General features: G+C 51.1%; 1 protein-coding gene across 2 annotated transcripts; it reads right to left on the bottom strand.

Moving 5' to 3' along the window:
• Positions 1 to 258: 258 nt before the first annotated feature.
• Positions 259 to 16,370, bottom strand: SNX33 (sorting nexin 33). 2 transcript variants are annotated; one of them, XM_036349620.1, is made up of 4 exons: positions 16,105 to 16,370; positions 14,251 to 14,389; positions 11,472 to 13,941; positions 259 to 5,329 (listed from the first exon to the last, which is right to left on the bottom strand). In XM_036349620.1, the coding sequence occupies exons 3-4, from the start codon at positions 12,937 to 12,939 to the stop codon at positions 5,076 to 5,078; spliced, it is 1,722 nt and encodes a 573-aa protein (XP_036205513.1). In that variant the 5' UTR covers positions 12,940 to 13,941; positions 14,251 to 14,389; positions 16,105 to 16,370; the 3' UTR covers positions 259 to 5,075. The 2 variants fall into 2 exon arrangements, with proteins under 2 accessions (XP_036205513.1, XP_036205503.1); XM_036349610.1 differs by lacking the exon at positions 16,105 to 16,370 and having other exon boundaries at positions 14,251 to 14,606.
• Positions 16,371 to 19,602: the final 3,232 nt, after the last annotated feature.

The following is a 19,602-nucleotide window of genomic DNA, read 5'->3' as shown; positions in this document are numbered from 1 at the left end:
TGAGCGTGAGGTGGGAGCTATGGATTGATGACCACAGCCCTAAAAGGGCCACAGGTCACAGAAGGGACACTGCCACCCCCTTGAGGTTCCTTGTAAGCCACAAGGTACAGGGGCAATTAAGGGAACCCTGAGTGTCAAATCAGAGAAAGGGCCAGACCCAGAGGCCTCAGGATGCGGATCAAAGAAACAAGGGTTGGGAAGGCAAGAAGTAGGGGAAGATGACCAGAAAAAAGGCAAACGAAAGAAAAAAGACAAAAATCAAAATTAATGAAGTTTAATTAAATATCTATAAGATAATACATTGTTAAGTAGTAATGAACCTAACTCAAATTGGTATATATTAATGACTTTAATGTGGAATGCCAGCAAAATTTCTTGTGTGACAGGGTGTGGGATTCAGCCCCTAAAATTCCAAGTGCCAGGGGCCTGCCTATGGTCTTCAAATGTGCCACCCCCAAAACGTAGATGCATCCCTCAGAAAAGAAAGGGTCCCCATATTGATTTGAAATTAAATTTCAACCATGTAGGGGAATGAAAAAGCAAGAGAGGAATACAAGTCAGTTATAGAAAAATGTAGGAATGCTCCTCACACATTCATCTGTAATGGAGTCCCTGGGTCAGCCTCTTCACCCCTGGGGGCTGATGGGATCCACCTCCCATTAAGCCCCTTCACATTTCAGCAGCTGGGTTCACCAGACTCCATTCTTTATCACCTCTGAAGTGGAAATCTGCCACCCCCTCTTCCTTCTAACCTAATAAGTTAATTCATGTGACTTTGAGGAATGGATCCAGAGAGCTGGGTTTGAGTCCAGAGGCCTCAGACTCACCGTGTGATCATAGGCAGACCCTATTCTCCCACTGGCCAAGTCTGAGTCTCGTCCATGAAATGGAATAATGACGCCTAGTGAGGCTGATGTATGGAACAAGGAGGTCACAGCTGTGTGAGACAGTTTTTTAAACAGACTGGACTGCACTGGGCTTTGACTAACAAAACAAAACTCAAGGAAAAAATGTTTGTGTTAAGCTATGTTGAATCCCAGAGTCATTTCATACTTGCCCTTTCTGAGCTCTGTCTGGGGAGGTGAATTTTTATTGTTCTCCATGGTCTTTTGCCGGGCTCACTGACTCTTTCTGCCCTGGCCAGTGGAGAGAGGTACCACAGCCGAATTGGTGGGAAAGCGGGTTTGGGGAAGGGTAGCAGGGAGCCCAAAAGGCTTGACTGCTGGAGGTCTGAGTTAGCAGCAGAAAGGCAGGGTGGACCCAATCCTCACATGCTTAGGGAGATGGTGCAAGAATGTTCTTCTAGCCCAAGACCTGGGCTCTGCCCACTGCATCCTGGCTCTTGCGGATGCAGCAGCCTCAGCTTTAGCACAAGAGATGGTAGATTCCTGGAGCTTTGTTTGGTGGCTTCAGCCAGGGGCCTTCAGAGGCAGCCTAAACTTAGATACTGGCCCATGGGTGCACAAGGCCAGGCCACAGAGCCTACCAGGAGTTGATTTCTGGCCCGAAGCATCCCCTGGCACACTGGGTGATGCAGCCAGCTGCCACCCCTCACTGGACCTCAAGTTCCTTGTCTGTGCAATGAAGAACTAATATGGTGGTGTCGAGTGATGGATAATCACAGATGGCTGGAGGTAATTCACGCACACTGCCCCAGAAGGTGGTACATGTGGGACACCTTTGCTATGTTCACATGTGACTTTGTGGCAGTTTGCGTGTATCACTGTGTGAGGGTATGACTGTGTGCATAAGACTGTGGTATGACTGAGAGTGATGCCGTAGCTAAGACTGATGTAGTGAACAGATGACATGTATAGACATCGCCAAGTGTGGACATGGCTGTGAATGTGTGACAGTATGTGGCACTGTGGATAGGAGTGCAATTGTGAGAGCACATGACCATGCATATATGTGTATGTGGCCAAGAGTGGTTTATGTGCCTGTGGGTAAGTTGTGTGGCTGTGTGTGGCTATGTCTACTTTAGGTTGGGCAACAGTGTCTGGGACAATGTGAATGTATGGATGACTGTGTGGCTGTGCCACAGGATGGGAGGTGTGATGGTGAACTGGGCCTAGAACACCTGTCTTCCCCAGGCCTGGCTCTGTTTCAGCCGTGGCACAGTGGTTCACAGTCCTCCTGTGTCCAGGAGGCAACAGGATGCAGGATCTGAGAACCACCTCCATCCCCAACACCCTACATGTGGCCACAAAACAGACTCCTTTCCTGAGTTGGGCCAAGATTGGGTATCAGGAGTCCCCTCAGGTCCCCTCAGGTCCTGGTAGTTGCCCAGGGCAGAAAGAGAAGCCTGGTTTTCCACCCCCCTCAGACAAAAATGAGGGAGGGAACTGGAGGCAGCTCGGCCCAGCTTAGTCTAGAACAAGTGCCTGGCTTGTGACTGAGGCCAGCCACCAGGATATTCCCCCACACTATTCCCCCAGTCCCCTGCAGAAAGGGGCTCTGGCCAGCCCCAACAGATCTCAAATTCCCCCAACACCCTATCCCACACACAGACAGAAAAAAAACAAAACAAAAAAAAAAACAGGGAGAGGGGCTATTCTCAGTCCCCACCACACACATGCTATCTCAGCCTACCGACCTCAGTAGGCCTAGCCTGTCCCAACACTTCACATTCTGGTTCTTCTCCTAGGTGCAAGCTGACCTGGTATCAGGCCAACTCCCTCACCCTGAGGATGGGAGGTATGGAAGATGGTCCCCTTTCAAGAAAGGGACAGAGGGCAGTCCCAGGGCAGGAAGCATGCATGGGGACTTTCCAGGCACTGTGGGCTAAGAGGAGCATTCCTACTCTACTCAGACTGACCTCAAGAAGTTGTCCCCAAACCCTCCCCACTCCCACAGCCCCCTTGCTGTGGTCAGATTGCTCTCTGCAGAAGGCTACTTGGAGGTCAAAGCTGAGAAAAGATTAAGGGGGAGAAGGTCCTCAGAGGGACTGGATATGAAGGAAGGAGAGCAGGGAGGAGGGAGGGGGAAAATTCCACAGAAAGTCCCAAATCTGACCTAATTTTGACTCAGGGTCAAGGGCCCACTCCAGAATTTCCTCTGAGGACATTCTACCCTGAATGGGGAGCCCTTGCTGCCCTCTCCCCCGGTGCATCTGCCATCCCTTTTCTTATCTCACTGCCCGGAGCCCCCAGGCCCCTGGCCTGGCCAAAGCCTCCCCTGATGTCTGGGCCCAGGCACTTCTCCCTACACCGAGTCCACGTTGCCCTGAAAAGAACACCGTGCTTTCACCACACTCCTCTGTTCCATGTGTGAAGATCCCTGTTCATCCTGCCTGGGGCACCCCCAATGGCAGGGCTGAGGAGTCCTCCTCAGTTTCCAACAAGGAAGCCACCGCATGGCTGGGTACCCAAAACTGCCTAGGAGAGGACGCAGTTTCTGAGCTCCACCTCCTTCCCCTGGGCTGGGGCCTCCCTGGGGAGAGGAACCCCATTGATTAGACAGTCCTGAAACATGGTCTCCTATCCCTTTTTCATGCAACCCTCAGCCCTAGATCAGAGCAGCACAGCCAAATCCCTGGCAGGACTTTACCATTTGTGAGATGATAGTGAGGTCTGGGAAGGGTGTGAAACTATCTAGAGGTGTTCTTGGCCAGATCCCCAGATAGCACCTCCCACCAGCACAGTCTTCTCCCCAACTATTGAGGTTCTGGGGTAAATTTTGTGCCTATCATAACCTCAGGGACAATCAGGGTTTTATCCTTCCCGCACCCTCATCCCCTCTGAGATCTAAATTTAAAAGTCATGTTTTTGTTGTCTTAATTGTAAAAAAGTTTATCAAGAAAAAATATTCAAGCAGCAGCCGTCAGGAATGGCCATGACCTCCTGGAGGGGGCTAGCAGTGGCACCTGTCAGTTCCACCCAACTCGCTGCTGGACCACCTCCTGGCCTGGGGAAGGAATAGCTCCCTTGAGGACATAAACATGAGTGGGAGACAGTGCAAATGGCCAGAATCCAGGCAGGCATCACAGTGAGACTGGCCATCGGTAGGTGGACCCAGGGCCAATCAACCTATTTTTCCCCCTGGGTTTCCCACTGTGCACCAGGAAGAATTCAAGGATTCATAGGATCAAGGACCCTAAAAACCTGGGGGTCTGAGCCTGCTGGAGTGTGAGGAGCTATTGTAGTGCACTCAAATATCTGGTACCTTTTGGGTGTGCCCTCCAGGAAGATAACACCAGGGCCCTGGGGTTCATGACTTGTCTTAACATCTTGAGTCCAGGGAAAAGATGCTGTGTGGTCCCCTAACCAAGGGGTGTTAGGGGCTTAGCAGGTAAAAGGGAGTCAGGAGGGTGTTGGCCTGCAGGCCCTCCTGCAGGGGGCAGGGGTGGGGCACGGGCGGGGACAGGGACAAAGGAACAAGGAAGATTCCTCCCCATCAAAGTAAAGTAGCAAACTTGTTTGGGAAAGGTGAGGGAGAGATGAAGGGTGTTTTCATGCCTCCATACCTTTGCCCATGCTGTTCCTCTCTTCCAAATATCCTCCCCATCTACTGTCCTCACTTACTATCTGGCAGGTCCTTGTCATTCTTCAAGACACCACTCGAATGTCACCTACACTGTGGAGTCTTCCCTGACCTGCAGAATGAGTGGACCCCTCTGTGAGCTTCCAGGAACCCCTTATTTACCATGGGTCATTCTGTGTTACCTGTCCCCCCGCCCCACAAATCTGTTTCTGTGTCTGATTCCCACCTTGACTGGGGACACCCTGAGGGCAGGTGTGTCACAGCCCTGGGTGTTCAACATATGACCCCGGGACCACAGCAGGCCCCAGAGTGAGGGTATGGTGGCCAGATGCACAAGGGCTAGAGGCTCTGCAGTTGGCTAAGACTCTGGCCTAGCCTCAAGTGACTGACCAGCAGCCCAGGCCTCAGCCTGGAGGGTTCCTGGTCCCATTCTCACCCCTGCTGTGCCCACCTCTAAGGGATGGAGAACTTCCCCGGGGGTACCCATGACTCTTCCACAGCCCACCCCCAGCTGCTGCTGGTGCAGGAGGTATGGAAACCAGAATATACTGCAGTGACCAGGCTGAAGGTGGGGTGGGGCCAGGTACTCAACGTCAGAGGTTGTCGTACATGCGCAGCGTCTTCTCCAGCTGCTGGCCTACCCGCTGGTAGAAGAGGATCTGCTGGCGCAGGTAACTCTGCATCATGTGCTTAAAGTCGAGCTCACGGCGCTGGTGGAAGTGGTTCATCTCAGCCTGCAGGGCGAAGCCCACCACGCGACAGCGCCTGCGAATGCCATCTGCTTCATCCTGCGCCATGCGGCCCTCGTCACTCATGCGTTGGCTCTCCTTTACCTTGGCAAAAGCGCCTGGCATAGGCAGAGCAGAAGACAAGGGATGTTAGGGCTCTGATGTCCCCAATTTGTTCCCTAAACCCTCTGTTAGTACCCTCAAGGGCAGACAGTGACCTCATCAATTCGACTCAGGCCTCGCTCCCGGACTCCAGACTCCTGGTCCAACTGGGTGTCCCACCAGGATGTCCCAACCCTCACCTAAACAGATGCACCATCTTCCCTCCAAACCTATGGCACCAACAACCCACACCCAAGCAGTCACTGTTCTGCTAGCTACATTCCAGAACTTGGATAATCCTAATTCAGCTCAGACATTACCTCCTCCAGAAAGCCTCCCCTGTAACCCTACTGCATTAGGTGCCTCCCAATGTTCTCAGGTGCCCTAGGTTTCCCTCTCCCACAGCTCTCACCACCCTGCAGTTTCTCTGACTGCCTCCCTATGGGATGTGAGCTCAACATGTCTAACACCCAGAACAAAGCCTAGCACACAGCAGATCCTGATACATATCCACTGATACATGTTCAACCTGTCCCTCACTGGACAACTACAACAGGCCTCCAAGAACCTCCCCACCTCAGTCCCAGAGAGATTCTCTTGAAGAGCAGCCAAGCTGGGCACCCAGAGTTCCAAGCTTTCCCTGGCTCCCCTCTGTCTGCAGATCAAGGTCCACATCCATTCATAAGGCTCTCTAAAAGCTGGTCCCTGTACCCATTTCACACTGACCCCATGTTCATCAGACACACCCTGCTCTTTCCTAACTTCATCTCTCTGCCCCCTGGATCCCTAAGAATAATTCAAAGCCTCCCATCAGGTATACCAGGAGCCTCCCTCAGTGTTCCCAGGAACAATGATTCCCAACCCCATCACACTGCTTATTCTAAAACAGAGCCTCGAAGGCCACCTGGAGTTTTCCTTTGTGTGTGTCTCTCCCACAAACAGATCCTGGCCCCTCCTCACTCAAGCTCCCAGGGGACTAGAGGAGGCCATTGTAATAACCAGGTGACAGATGGAGGACAGAAGATGAACCTGGGCAGGTGACCCAATTTGGAAGAACCTGAATGAATCAACAGAGCAACTGGTGAATGGATTCCAGTTCTGAATTAACAGGTACTGGACTAATTCTGCATTAAAGCCAATGAGGGGGCAGTTGCTGAGAGGGGGAGGCAGTTTGTCAGGGCCTGGCACTTACTCCCTCAGAGCTGTAGGGAATCCACTGTGCAAAGAAGAATGAGATGAGAAGGGTTGGCACAGTGGACAGCACACCATCAAGTACTTCAAAAGGATCCACTGCATACAAATAACATGCTCATTATCCATACTTCCCATTTTTTCTTTAAGGAGGCTTCTCAGGGGCCTTCAAAATGTGTTATTTTTACAAATTGTTCGATGCATTCAAGATGCATTTATTGAGCATTACTATATGCCAATCGCAGGGCTCTATATCCTGGAAATAACTCTGGGGGCCTTTAGAACTGGCAGCACCACATTAGTAAACAAGTGCATGACTTATTGGCTAACATTGGCATTTGGGGCAGATACACTCAAGTTTGAACAGTCTCCAACACTGCTCACACCGCATTCAAAATAACTCTGAAGTCACCAGATCCCAGCCGACTCAGTCCTTTGGCCACATTCCTGCTCCATCCCAACTGCTCAGGCCTGGGCAGGAGAAGCAGGATCACTCTAAGACCCAATAAAAGACTTCAGAGCAGGAGAGGCCCTAGTGGCCAGCTGCCTGCCCACTTTCCATACCACTGCTCTACAGAGGAAACTGAGGCCATGAAGGGAAGAGACTTACCCTAGGGGCTCCCACCTCCTTCCTGCCCCTCACATAGGGGAGCCTGGCCCAGAGACATCCCTCCATAGCTGGGAGGTAGACATGCCTTTTCATGCAGGGAGCCCATGCCAGGTCACCCAGGCATTTGTGTGGGACCCCCAGACAATGACTCAGGAATTTGAGAAGGTTCCAAGAAATAAGGAAGGACTAAACAGGTAAAAAACAACAGGACAAAGAAACTGGAGTTAAGCTTCAGCAAAAGGAACCTACTGGAAGAGGAGACACTAACCAGCCTGGATTCCACCTGCCTGAGAAAGTCCAGGTACAGTGGGTGTGGGCCTGTACTCGAGAGGGCACTTCTTGCCCATAGCCTTGGAGGAAGGAAAGGCCCCCTTTGTTGATGAGGAGATTGAGGCCCAAATAATAGAAATTAATCTATTGCAATTGCTAGGTAACCAAAGACAGACAGGCAAGGAGCCAAGGATAGGGACAAAGGCTATGAGGGTAAGAGGGAGGTGGAGGCCCCACCCTGCTCTCTGTCACCTCTCCACCCTGTGACTCAGGTCTGGGGCCTGGACCAGCTAACACTAAAGTGCCCCAGAAACTAGCCGGGAGTCAGGACTCAGGCCTGTCCAGCATCCCCCCTCTACATTCTAGTTTGGAGTCAACCTGAGAGCTGAAGACCCAGGGGAGCCTCCTGCCCTGGCAGTTGTCCTGTAAGTAGGGTCTCAGAAATAGGAAAAGGAGGGTCGGAGTTTCGGAGCTCCATGGTCCCAGGCACAGTCCCTAAGCTCCCTCCTTAATCAGTCTTATTCCCACTTCTTGGAGGTTGTAACCATCTGCACCAGGTTGGAGGCAGGAGGTCTGAGTCCTGGTCCCAACTGTGTCACCTCCAGCAAGCTACTGCTCTTGCCTGGTCTACAGGTTTCCCCACATCAAAGGGTACAGGTTGGACTAGATATGATGCTACTGACAACTGCTCATACAAGGTAATGCTTTAGTTTCCACATCTGTGAAATGAAATAAGAATACTTACCCTCTAGTGCAGCGGTTCTCAACCTGTGGGTCATGACCCCTTTGGGAGTCAAATGACCCTTTCACAAGCGTCGCCTAAATACATCCTGCATAACAGATATTTACATTACGATTCATAACAGTAGCAAAATTACAGTTATGACGTAACAATGAAAATAATTTTATGATTGGGGGTCACCACAACATGAGGAACTGTATTAAAGGGTCGCAGCATTAGGAAGGTTGAGAACCACTGCTCTAGTGTAATTGAGGTTTGATTGAACTAATATGTATAAAGTACTTAGGACAGCACCTGGCCAAATAAGAGCTCAAGATGCTATGTGCACTTGTCTGCAAACTGCTTTTTAGTCACAGCAAGAACCAGCTGGTGGTGGCTCATGGCAAGGATTCTCTTTGTTTATGGAAGCCTAGGAGGGGTGGCAGAAGGAGGGTTAGACAACAGCCCAGAACAGAGGCCCCACCTGTCCTCAGGCAGGTGCCTGGCTTGCAAGAATCACTCTGCCTTGGCCAATCTAGGAGCTCCTTGGCCCCTCCATGCATGCTTTGGTCCTGGGCCTGCCTCCAGTCCACGGAGGATTGCATCTAACTTAGCACTACAGCATCCAAGCCTCCCTCCCTTTCCCTTCCCCTCCTAACTTATCTACTCCAAATAGCCATTCCTGAGGGAGCTCCTTCCCGCATTTATCAGGCACAGTGGACACTGCCTGGGCTGTGGAGTCAGACACACCTGGGCTCCAATTCCTGTTCTGCTCACCATCCCACCTCACTGCACCTCGTCTGTAAAATGGAAGGGGTCATACCAACCTCCTGGCTTGGGTGTGATGAGTCTTAAGTAGGGGCAGTCACTGTCTCCCCTTGCTGTCCCAGGCCCTAATAATAGTTACTCTGGGACAATTACCCCCAAGACTGCCAGGAGCTGGGCCAGTGTGCAGACAGGCTGGTGAGACTCATTTCAGTGCCAATCAGACTCCATCTCCCATTTTACTAAGGTAAACACTGAGGGGAGAAAACTCTCTTAAGGTCACCTTAGAGACAATGTCTATCCAAATCCTGGTCTCCTGATCCCATCTAGGACTCCCACTTCCTTCCTTCCATGACCTCTCCCACACGCTCACCATCTTGCAGATACCCAGACAAGCTGGACAGAATCCTGGGGGACCCAATTTTCCTCCTCCTTCCTCTGAGAAAAGGCTCTACTTACAGGGCCAGCATGGCTATGGGCCCCCAAAGCCGGCCCAATTCTGTCTCAGCCAGATTACAAGCCTCCTCCGTAACTCACCAGAACACAGGCCTAGGAATGGCAGTGCAGAGTCCAGAAGGAGGAAGAATAAACCCAAAAGGGCTTTGATTATTGGGGAGAATGTCCTCCAGGTAAGGGAAGGTGGGCTGGCCTCTGCCTAAGCTTGAATACATCACCCCAGAGAACTGTTGGTCCCTGACTCTTAGAAACACCTCAAGTGGCAAGAGGAAAATCAGAAATGGCCTCTCTCAGCTCTGTCTCCCAGCCCCTGGGTCAGAAAGGCCAGTCTGGCTTCTACTCCCTTCTACTTAAGTGCGTACCTGGGAGCCCTGGGTATAGGGCTGCTTTCCTGCCCTCAGCTCTGCCCTGGGTGAAGGTCCCCAGGCACCACGGGGCGGGGGGGGGGGGGGGGGGGGGGGGGCGGGTGTTGCACAGCTGTTTAATCACTGTGCCACTGCTTCCCCCTCCTGCTGCCCAGTAGGAACACGCCATCCAAGGAACTGGTTGAACCAGCTTTCCCAGACCCTAAAGCAGCAGTGGGGGTGTGGCTCCATTCCAAACCAGGGCCACCAGCCAGCCAGGCCACCTCCCTGCCCTATCCCTGCTCCAGAGCTCAGAGCCAGATCTGAGGCATCACTCTGTCCTCAACCAGACCCTCCCCATAAGTCTCCCTCACCTTGAAGGCCTAAGAGCTTCACCCTCGCTTGTTTAATAGATCAGAAAACTAAGACCCCAGAGACAGGAAGGCACTTTTCAGGGATACACAGCAAATTGGGGGAAGAGCCAAGACTAGAGCTTAGGCCTTGTGTCTCCTGAAGCTGAAAGAAGAGGGAAGGAGGAGGAGAAGAATGGGGAGATGAGAGAAAAGGACAAAGAACAGAAAAGAAAGTGAAGGGAGAAAGGAAGCTGAGAGCTACATAAGTTCTAGAAGTCAACCTCCTGTTAAAGGAGAGCAGGGCTGGTTTACACCAGATTCTCCTGGGTACTGAGGTAGGGGGTGGCATTTGCTGACCCCAGGCTCAATCCAGAGGCCTAACTCCTGACCCCACCCAGAGGAAAACTCACAACCTAGCCAGGCCTGACCTCAGGCCTAGGGGCCAAGGAGCCAGACCCACCCTACAGATGCCCTAGAGATGTTCTTCCTGAGTTACCAAGCAGCCCCAGGGAGGACCACACCTCTCTCCTGACGTCTGCCCTGCCTGTTGTCTCCAGGACTCAGTTACCAGATAGTTCAGATCAGGATTCACTGCTCAGGCAAGAAGACAGCCAGGCTCAGGAAGGGGTAGTTAGATGGGCCATATGCCCCTGGTTCCTCCCTAGCCCAGCCCAGGTGCCCCTGGGTGACCAGAGATGAGTCACTTCCCTGCCAGTTCCTTGATAGCCCCACAGTAACAGAGAAGGGCCCATCCTATTCCTCCACCACAGAGGGACTGTGAGAAATGAAAACACAGCCAGTTTTGGGAAGTGGCCAATATGAATGTGTGCTTAGGGAGTCACAGGAGGAAGGGACAGTCTCAGCTGTACCATGGACTCCCTGTGCAACCACTCTTCTATGGACACCACCTTCTATATCTGCAGAATGGGGACAACAACCCTCCCTACCCAGATGGGAGCTCACAGAAAGGATATGCAGTGGTGAGAACAGGTTCTGAAGGAGGTGAGCTTGTGAGGCAGTGGGAAGACAGGCCACACTGTGCTTGTTATCTGAGTCTGTATCCGTGTGGGCTCCTCAAGGCAGGGCCTAGGCCCTGGTCATCTCCGTGTTCCCAGAACCCAGCCTGATACTTTCAAGGGCTCAGTGTATAATGCATAAATGAGAAAATGAGACAGAAACAAAAAAAAAAATGAACAAAGAAAAGACAACAAGAAGGTAAACAGTGAGCCTCATAAGGATAGGGACAAACCTATTCACAGTAATATCACTACACCTAGAATAGCATCTGCCACACAGTAGGTGCCCAACACACTTGTTGAATGAATGAACAAGACAGAGACAGAAAGACTAGATGAGCTGTTCCATTCTGGGTAGGCCATGCTCACATCCCCACATTCAGCAGAGTACAGATTCAGTAAGGCTCTCCAGTCGTGCTGTACTGGCTCTTACCTTTCTGCAGGTGAATGATGTCAGGAAAGTTGGAGAGCAAACCCTGGTAGAGAGACAGCATGTCGAGCATTTGGAAGAGGTCATTCTTGGGCTGCTCAGCAAACATCTCACCAACAGTTTCATAGGTACGGCCCGTGTGAGAAATGGCACTGTTGAGAGCCTCGGAACTAAAGGGGGGGTCCATCTGAAAAGCATGACTGATGGCCTGGAAGGCATTGCCTAGCTTCTGGAATTCTTTGCGGAAGCCTCCCACATGCTTACGTACCAGCTCCAATGCTACAGTGCTGAGCTGCAGGACACTGTCATCCATCTTCTTGCTGAAGGCCTTGAAAGTGTCCACACGGTCCTCCACATCCTGCAGGTCTTGGTGCTCCGTGGGGATCTGGAAGGTGAGGAGGAAGCTGGCACCAACCATCTCATCCTTCTCTGCCCGGCGTTTGCCCATCTTCCACTGCTTGTCATCCAAGCAGCTGAGGAAATGCTGGAAGCCCTCATATTGGGACAGCACAGGGTGGCTGGTCATGTGGTCCATCCAGAGGATGAGCCGCCGCTTCCGCTTCTCAATAAAATCCTCCTCAAAGCGACCTGTGGCCTGCTTCTCTGGCAGGTGGGGCACAGAGATGACAGTGAATTTGTGAAGCAGGCGGTTATAGAGCCAGTCAAAGTGCTTGTACCGCCGGTAGACAGGGGAGCCAGCATGCGTGGGTGTGAGCTTGTAGGAGATATAACTTTTGATGCCCTTGAATTTGGTCTGTTTGGTGGGATCTTCCACAGAGCAGGCAAATGGGTGGGGGTTGGCCTTCCACTGAGGGCCACGAGGGCCCATTTCAATGGAGTATGTCTCAGCAATCTTGGCCATAATGGGCACATCACCCAAGATGAAGGCCTCCACTCCAGAGCGCACAAAGCATGAGAAACGGTTGAGGTTGCGCCCCACCACACTGCCTCGCTTAGCAGATGCCAGACTGTCCTGCCGCTCCAGGAGTGGCTTGGGTCGGAAGGCCATGTGCTGGCTGGGGTAGGCACCAGGGTAGGAGAGGTTGAGTGGGGAGTACCCATTGGTGCCCATCCCACCAGCCCGTGGTTCTTCAACCACTGTGCATCCATCGTCCCAGTCGTCCCAGTCATCATCATCATCATCCTCGAAGCTGCCCTGGTTTGAGAGGAAGCCACTGCCCCCACCACTCGCAAGGTTGGCCACACTGGAGCTGTCATACATGCTCACCTGGGTGCCTGGAGAGCCTGCAGAGCTGCTGGAGTAGTCAGCATGGTTGAAGCTGGTGCCAGAGCTAATAATCTCCACATAAGAGGCAGGGAAGAGTCCTGTCTCACCAAGGCTGTTCTGGCCCTGCAGCCAACCATCCAATGAGTTCTCACTGAAGATGACCAAATCCTCACCCTGCTGGATGTTGATTTCCTCTTTGTTCTCACTGTGGAAGTCATAGAGGGCTCGGCCTTTTAGTGCCATGGCTGGGCCAGTGGTAGAGAAAGATGAGGAAAGGGTCCTGCCCAGAACTAGGATGTCCAAGAACGAACTAGCAAACAAAGGCCTGCCCCAGCAGCTGTCTCTCAGCCCCTACTGCAGGTCTCAGCACCCAGAGATGCTGTCTAGCCCTCTCTTCAAAGCTGTGCCCATGGCCCCAAAACTTCCCTATCTCAACTCCCAGCACCTATCTGGGGGCAGGGGAACCTCATATCCATAGTCTTCTTCCTACCCTTGCTTGACAGGCCCTGAAGAAGAGTTTCTCTCTCCTTCCACTCCAAGGAGAAAAGTCAAGTGACTTGGAGAAATGAGAGGGCAAAAATTCCACTTTCCACTGGAGCAAGGTTCTAAAACAAAAGAGAATCACTCGGAAATCACGGTTCAAGACCCTGGCAGCTGTGGCTCCCAGCTCCTTCTGGCCCCTCCAGGCCTTGGAAGACTCTCTCACATTCCTCCCCAGATCTGCTCCTTCCTCCTTCTCCTCCTCCTGGGCCACTGGGTTTACAAAAATCCAGAAAATCCAAAGGAAAAAGCAGCAGCCTCCTTCCTGAATCGAGTCCAAGGGTGGATGTGTCCAGCTTCCCAACCAGCCAGGCCGGGGAAAACAAGGACTGCGGCTTACACAACAGGCCGCCAACTCGCCAACCCTGTCGGTCCAGGGGACCTCCAGCCGGCTCGGGCGCCGGGTGGGGGGGGCGAAGTGGCGTTCAGGCGACTTTGCCCAACCAGCTGAGTGGCCCCTTTTGTTTGCCTAATTCCTCAGCAGTTTCTGAGCCTGACCCGATAGAATCCGAGGACCCCGTCCGAAGGTATGCCGCCCGGCGCCGGCGTACAGACCCCCGCCCGGCCAGCGCGCGCGCGCACACTCAACAGGAGTTTGCAGAGTGAGCTCCAGGGAACAGATGGCGCCCGGCCGGCCGGCCTCCGTGCCTCCAGCCCGCCTCCTCCAGCACTTGCAGTCCCTCCACACCGCCAGCAAGAAGCCAGCTTCAAAAAAAAAAAGGGGGGGGCGATTGGGGAGGTGGCGTCCGCGGGGAAGGAGGGAACAGGCGGGGGCGGGGGGAGGGAGGGCGGGTTGGGGAGTGGAGAGAGAAAGCAGGCAAATTCTACGGCACTTCCGCGAAGCGCAGGGCTCCAACGCCGACTCCGCCCTCCCGCCCCGCCAGCTCCTGGCTTCTTTCGTTCGGGCAGTGGCCCACACTAGCTTCAGGGAGATCGGGATGAGAGAGGAAAGAGACGACCCAGGTAGTAGGGGGCCCCGAGCCTCCAGGACTGTCGGCCTTCAATGGGAGTTACCTCTCGCCCCGAGGGTCTGGAGCGTCGCGCTCTCCCCCGCCAGCCACCGCCGCCTCCTCGCCTCCTAGACTCTGGTCACCCTCCTGTCTTTTCCGTGACGCCAGTGGATGAAAACCCCAAACGTTTGCAAATTGAGGGGCTGCAAGGAGGGTACCAGAGGAAGGGGATTGAGGAAGGGGGCGTGGAGAGCCGCAGACACTCGCTTCCACCCCCTCACCCCTCCGTCCCTGTCCCTGCCCCACCGGGACTGGGCGGCGGTGCAGGCCTGGACTGTTCTGTTCTCTGGAGCGTCTCCCACCCCGGCCGCTCCCCGAGCCAGCAGCGTCCTCAGGAAGAAGCCGGAGCGGCCTGGGATATTGGCCGCTGCGGATCCTAGTACCTCAGCCAGAGCCAGGAGCACCCCTGCCTTGGGAAAGTTCTTTCATGGAAAAAGAGCAAGACCCTGAATCTTGTAGCGACAGAAACAAGCCCAGACAACACCCGGTTCCGTGTTGCTTCATGCAGCGGTGAGGACCGGGTGTTCAGTCTTTGGCGGCAGCAGCAGCCAAAGGGAGGGGGTAATCGGGGTAGGCATACAAGAAGAGGCAAGAAGGATTTGATCCTTGCTCAGCCCATCCAGACCACTTTGGGCACTGACTGCCAGGCACTGTGCCTACAACACAAGTCATTCCAGGTTCCTGCCCTAGAAGGCTTACAGTTCACCCTCTTATCCTTAATTCATCCATTCTGTCTCTTTCATTCATTCAATAGTGCACTGAAGGAAGCATTAACTAAGTAGCTATTCTGTACCAGGTCCCTGGCTACAAAGTCGAATGAGATATTGTCCTTACCTTCCAGGGGCTCAGGTGTGTCTGGACAAGTAGACAGAGGCTCTTTGCCCAATGTGACCAGTAACATAAAATGTGCTTGGGAGTGCACAGAACCCAGCCTGGATGGAGCAAGGATCAGGGAAAGCTTCCTAGAGGAGATGTTGTGAGGCATAGGCCTCAGTTCCTACTCCCCTTCCTGGCTATGCCCTGGAGCCTTGCCTACCCCTAGCTAGGATTCCCCATCATTCTCACTCTTCCCACTTGATGCAGATTAAATGGCAGAAGGCAATACTGCTAAAGGTGGACACCTTTGGCTGTTTTGAGGGGTGTGATTTGCAGGCCTCTAGCTCCAAAACTCAAATTCATTGGTGCAGTGAGTAGATCCAATTCCCTGTGCAGGGCTGGTATTTGACTCAACTAAAGTATTTTGTACAAACCCCAAAAGCCCAGGTATTAATTTGCACAGAGAAATAGAACTGTCAGGGAAACCTGAATTTTTGCACCAATGGAATAAAGCAGTTTGGGCTGCTCCTTGGGAAGCAGTTACCAGAAGGTTAGCAGAGTGAACCTGGAACCCCTAGAATGAGAAAGGGGATGGTATGTCAAGTCTCAAGGAAGAAACCTTGAATTCGTATCCCCCTCTACAGGGGTAGCCTTGATGCTAAGGACTCAATTTATCCCAGTATCACCATGACCAGAGTCTGAATACATGATTCTCCCAGCTGCTTTGGGATGCCTCTTTTCTGTGATCTCTCTTCTGTTCACAAAGCCTCTCTCCAAGCTGGGTTTAACAATAGCAGCTACTTCCTTAGAGACACTGTTGTAAACATCTTACCTTTATTAGCTCATTTAACACAATTGGGATTTCTGTTCATACAACTAGAGTCCTAATCCTGCACCAGCCCCTTGAGAGACCCCTAGCCACCACCTTAATGGTCTTTAATTCCCACACATTTATAGACCAACTATCTTTGCTTTACTCCCACATCTATTCTGGGTGGGTTTTTCTAACTTTCAGGTGCCAACCTTATTTCCAGGTACTTACGGAAAACTTCAGCCTCATAGACATTTCCAGAACTCGTATCTTCCATTCCCTCCCTTCCAGGGACTCTCTTCAAGCCTAGGAGTTACAGAGCCTCTGGTCACATGTATCTGGAAACCACTAACCTTCGTGGTTTCCCTACATTCTGTCCATTCTGTTGGGAAAAGTTCCTTTATTAAATTCTCTTCACATTATTATAATTGGAGTATGGTCTCTTTTTCCTGCTGGGACCCTGAATCCTGCACCAGAAACAGCATCCATTTCCCCATCCAGGCATCCAACTTTCCTCCTTTAGGAAAGGAGTCAGCAAAGGAGAACCATGAGACTCCTCTTTCATCAGCATTTTACTGCTGCCCTGATGGTCCTAGCTATTATCTTTCTCACCTAGATCACTGCAACAGCTTCCTAGTAGTCTGTTTCCACCTCTGCCTCCAGATAATCTGTTCTCAACACAGCATCAGGGTGATCCTTTTAAAATAAAAATTAGCTGTCAATCCTGTACAAAACCTTGCAGTGCCCTTATCTCTCTCAGCATAAAATGTTCTTACAAGGGCCACAAGCTTCTTTATCTGAATTCCCTTTCCTGCCTGCCTAGCCCACTCTGCTCCAGCCAAGATGGCTGTTACTCCTCTTCAGACATGCCAGGCACATTCCTGTCTTAAGGGATTTGCACTGACTGTTTCCTCTTCCTGAAATGCTCTTCCCTTAAATATATATAAGGCTATCCCTAACCAGTTTAGCTCGATGGATAGAGCGTTGGCCTGGGGACTGAAGGGTCCCAGGTTCGATTCGTTCAAGGGCACATGCCTGGGTTTCAGGCTCAATCCCCAGTGGGGGGCCTGCAGGAGGCAGCCAATCAATGATTCTCTGTCATCATTGATGTTTCTATCTCTTCTCCCTCTTCCTTCCTCTCTGAAATCAATAAAAATATATTTAAAAAATTTTTTATTTAAATATATATGAGGCTAAACCCCTATAAAATATCACTTCAATAAGACCTACCCTAACATATCCTATTTAAAATTACAGTCCATCCTCACCCCAAGCCCTCCTAAATCCTGCTGAGTTTTGTTTCATAACACCACCTGATAACAATATATAATTTACGTATTTATCATGTTTGTCTGGGGAGAAGGAAGTTAGCCAAGAGTCCTGCTGCAGACATGTTGAGCAAGAGTTGGAAGGGGGGGGAAAGAGTTGGAAGGGAATGAGGCTAGGGTAATATAAAAAGTGGAGATAAAGTGCAAATTGGGAGAAAATATTTGTACTACATATAACTGGTTAAGGATTAATATCCATAATATATAAAGAGTACCTTCAAATCAATTAGAAAAAAAGCAAGCGATCTATATGAGTGGTTATTTGTTTGTTTTTTACTGCATTATTGTAAGAAATTAACACAAATTTATTATCTTACAGTACTGGAGATCAAAAATCCAAACTGGATCTCACAGGGCTTAAATCAAGGTGTCAGCAGGGCAGTATTCCTTCTGGAAGCTCTAGAGAAAAACCTATTTCTTTGCCTTTTCGGGCTTCCTAGAGGCTCACCATACTCCTTTGCTCCTGGCTCCCTTTCATCTTCAAAGCCAGTAATCATATCATTCAGACTTCTGCTTCTATCAACATATCTCTTCAGGCTCTTCTGCCTCCCTCTTTCACTTATAAGGACCCTTGTGATTACAGGAGACCCATCCAGATAATCCAGAATAATCTCATGATTTAAAGATCCTATACTCTGGTTTCTCTTCAGATCGCATAAATCTTTCGCCTTTTACTAAAGATCCTTAATTTAGTCATGTCTGCAAAATCCCCTTTGTCACATAAGGTAACATTCACAGGTTCTAGGTGGATATCTTTTGGGGTTGGTGGAGCATTATTCTACTTACCACACAATCCAATAGAAAAATAGAAGACATGAAGAGGCATTACAAAAAAGAGGGAACACATATGAAACTATTATTCATCAGGGAAATTAAAATTAAAATCACATTGAAATACCATCACACACTTCCCAAACTGGCAAAAATATTTAAAAACTAACAATCAAGAATGAAACACACCCAGCTGGTGTGGTTCAATGGTTGAACATCAGCCTGTGAACCAGGAGGTCTCAGTTCCTTTCGAGGTCAGGGCACATGCCTCAGTTTCTGGCTCAGTCCCCAGTGGGGCACGTGCAAGAGGTAGCCAATGGATGATTATCTCTAACTGATGTTTCTCTCTATCTCTCCCTCTCCCTTCCTCTCTTAAATCAATAAAAACATTTTTTAAAATATTGTCAAAACCGACAAACATAAGTATGCTTTTTTTTAAAAATAATGAACAAAGGGGGGGAGAAACCAAGATGGCGGCATAGGTAAACACCGGAAATTGCTGCTTCCTACAACAACTTCACAAATACAACAAAAAGACAAAACGGGCATCATCCAGAACTACAGGAAGGCTGGCTGAGTGGAAATTCTACAACTAGAAGGAAAGAGAAAAGCACACTGAGAGTCAGAAGCTGCGGAAGTAAAGTGCAGAGGTACGGAGGCTCGAGCACGCGCGGAAAGGGGCTGGTACCTGAGGACTCGGCTGTCTTTTTGAATCGGGAGGGAGTCACAAGCTCCTGACTGCTCTGAACTCCAGTTCCGGGAAGTCTCTGGGGACCCAGGACTCATATGGGGAGAAACTGGACTGTCTGGCAGCAGGCAGAACTCGGGCGGCTTTCCCTCAGAGGTGCTTGCAGCAATTAAATTACGGGGACACTGAGACGCGCGGCCCCTTAGGGTAGGACTAAGGATCAGCCATAGCTGCTTGCTCCGCCCTGTTGATTCCCTGACACCCCGCCCCACACAAGCTGCGGCAGAGGCTTTTGCATACAAATGCCCTGGCCCTTTGCAACCTGAAAATTACCTAACAAATTACAGCTGGGCCAGACAGACCCAGAACTTCCAAGAGAAGGCCCAAGGCCCCACAGCAGCCTGCATTGCTTCACAGCTGGGCCTCATCTGGGCACCTCCAAACTCCAAAAAAGGAAGGGGAATCTGCAGATCTTTTCGTAGCTCCTGCTGGGAAATCTCAAGCAGAGACTAAATTATCACCTCCTTAGATCCAAGAGCCGGTGTACCCAGTGGTCAGAGTGGGACCATCCAGATTACAACTCTTCAGATCCATAAGGGACACACTCAGGGGGCAGACTCAGTGAGCACCAAAGCCCCACTGAAGCAAGTCTTGCCCCAGAAGGGTGTCTTCAGCACAGAAGTTCTCCCACTGCAGACACAGCTGATTCTCACTGCCAATTGGCCTGGAGGTCAGTTCCTCCCAGTGATACCTACAACAATCAAGGCATAACTACAACAAGACTGTGCACAAAGCCCACAAGGGGGTGCACCAAGAGTGTCCACCTCAGGTAACGGGGGAGGCTGAGCCACTGGGCCCTATAGGACACCTAGCACACAAAACCACTCTACCAACACAGGGAAGCATAAAAAATGCGGAGACAAAGAATAGGTCACAAATGAC

The sequence above is a fragment of the Myotis myotis genome, unplaced genomic scaffold (assembly GCF_014108235.1).
Source record: "Myotis myotis isolate mMyoMyo1 unplaced genomic scaffold, mMyoMyo1.p scaffold_m19_p_1, whole genome shotgun sequence".
NCBI classification, from domain to species: domain Eukaryota; kingdom Metazoa; phylum Chordata; class Mammalia; order Chiroptera; family Vespertilionidae; genus Myotis; species Myotis myotis.
Note: the sequence above shows the minus strand (reverse complement) of the source record. Positions and strands in the feature narration are given on the sequence as shown.

Bases quoted from the DNA above. Each gene is read 5' to 3' on its own strand.
- SNX33 (XM_036349620.1), bottom strand. From the start codon at position 12,939: ATGGCACTAAAAGGCCGAGCCCTCTATGACTTCCACAGTGAGAACAAA. The intron at 5,330-11,471 runs GTAAGAGCCAGT...TGCCTATGCCAG, and splicing joins CATCATTCACCTGCAGAAAG to GCGCTTTTGCCAAGGTAAAG.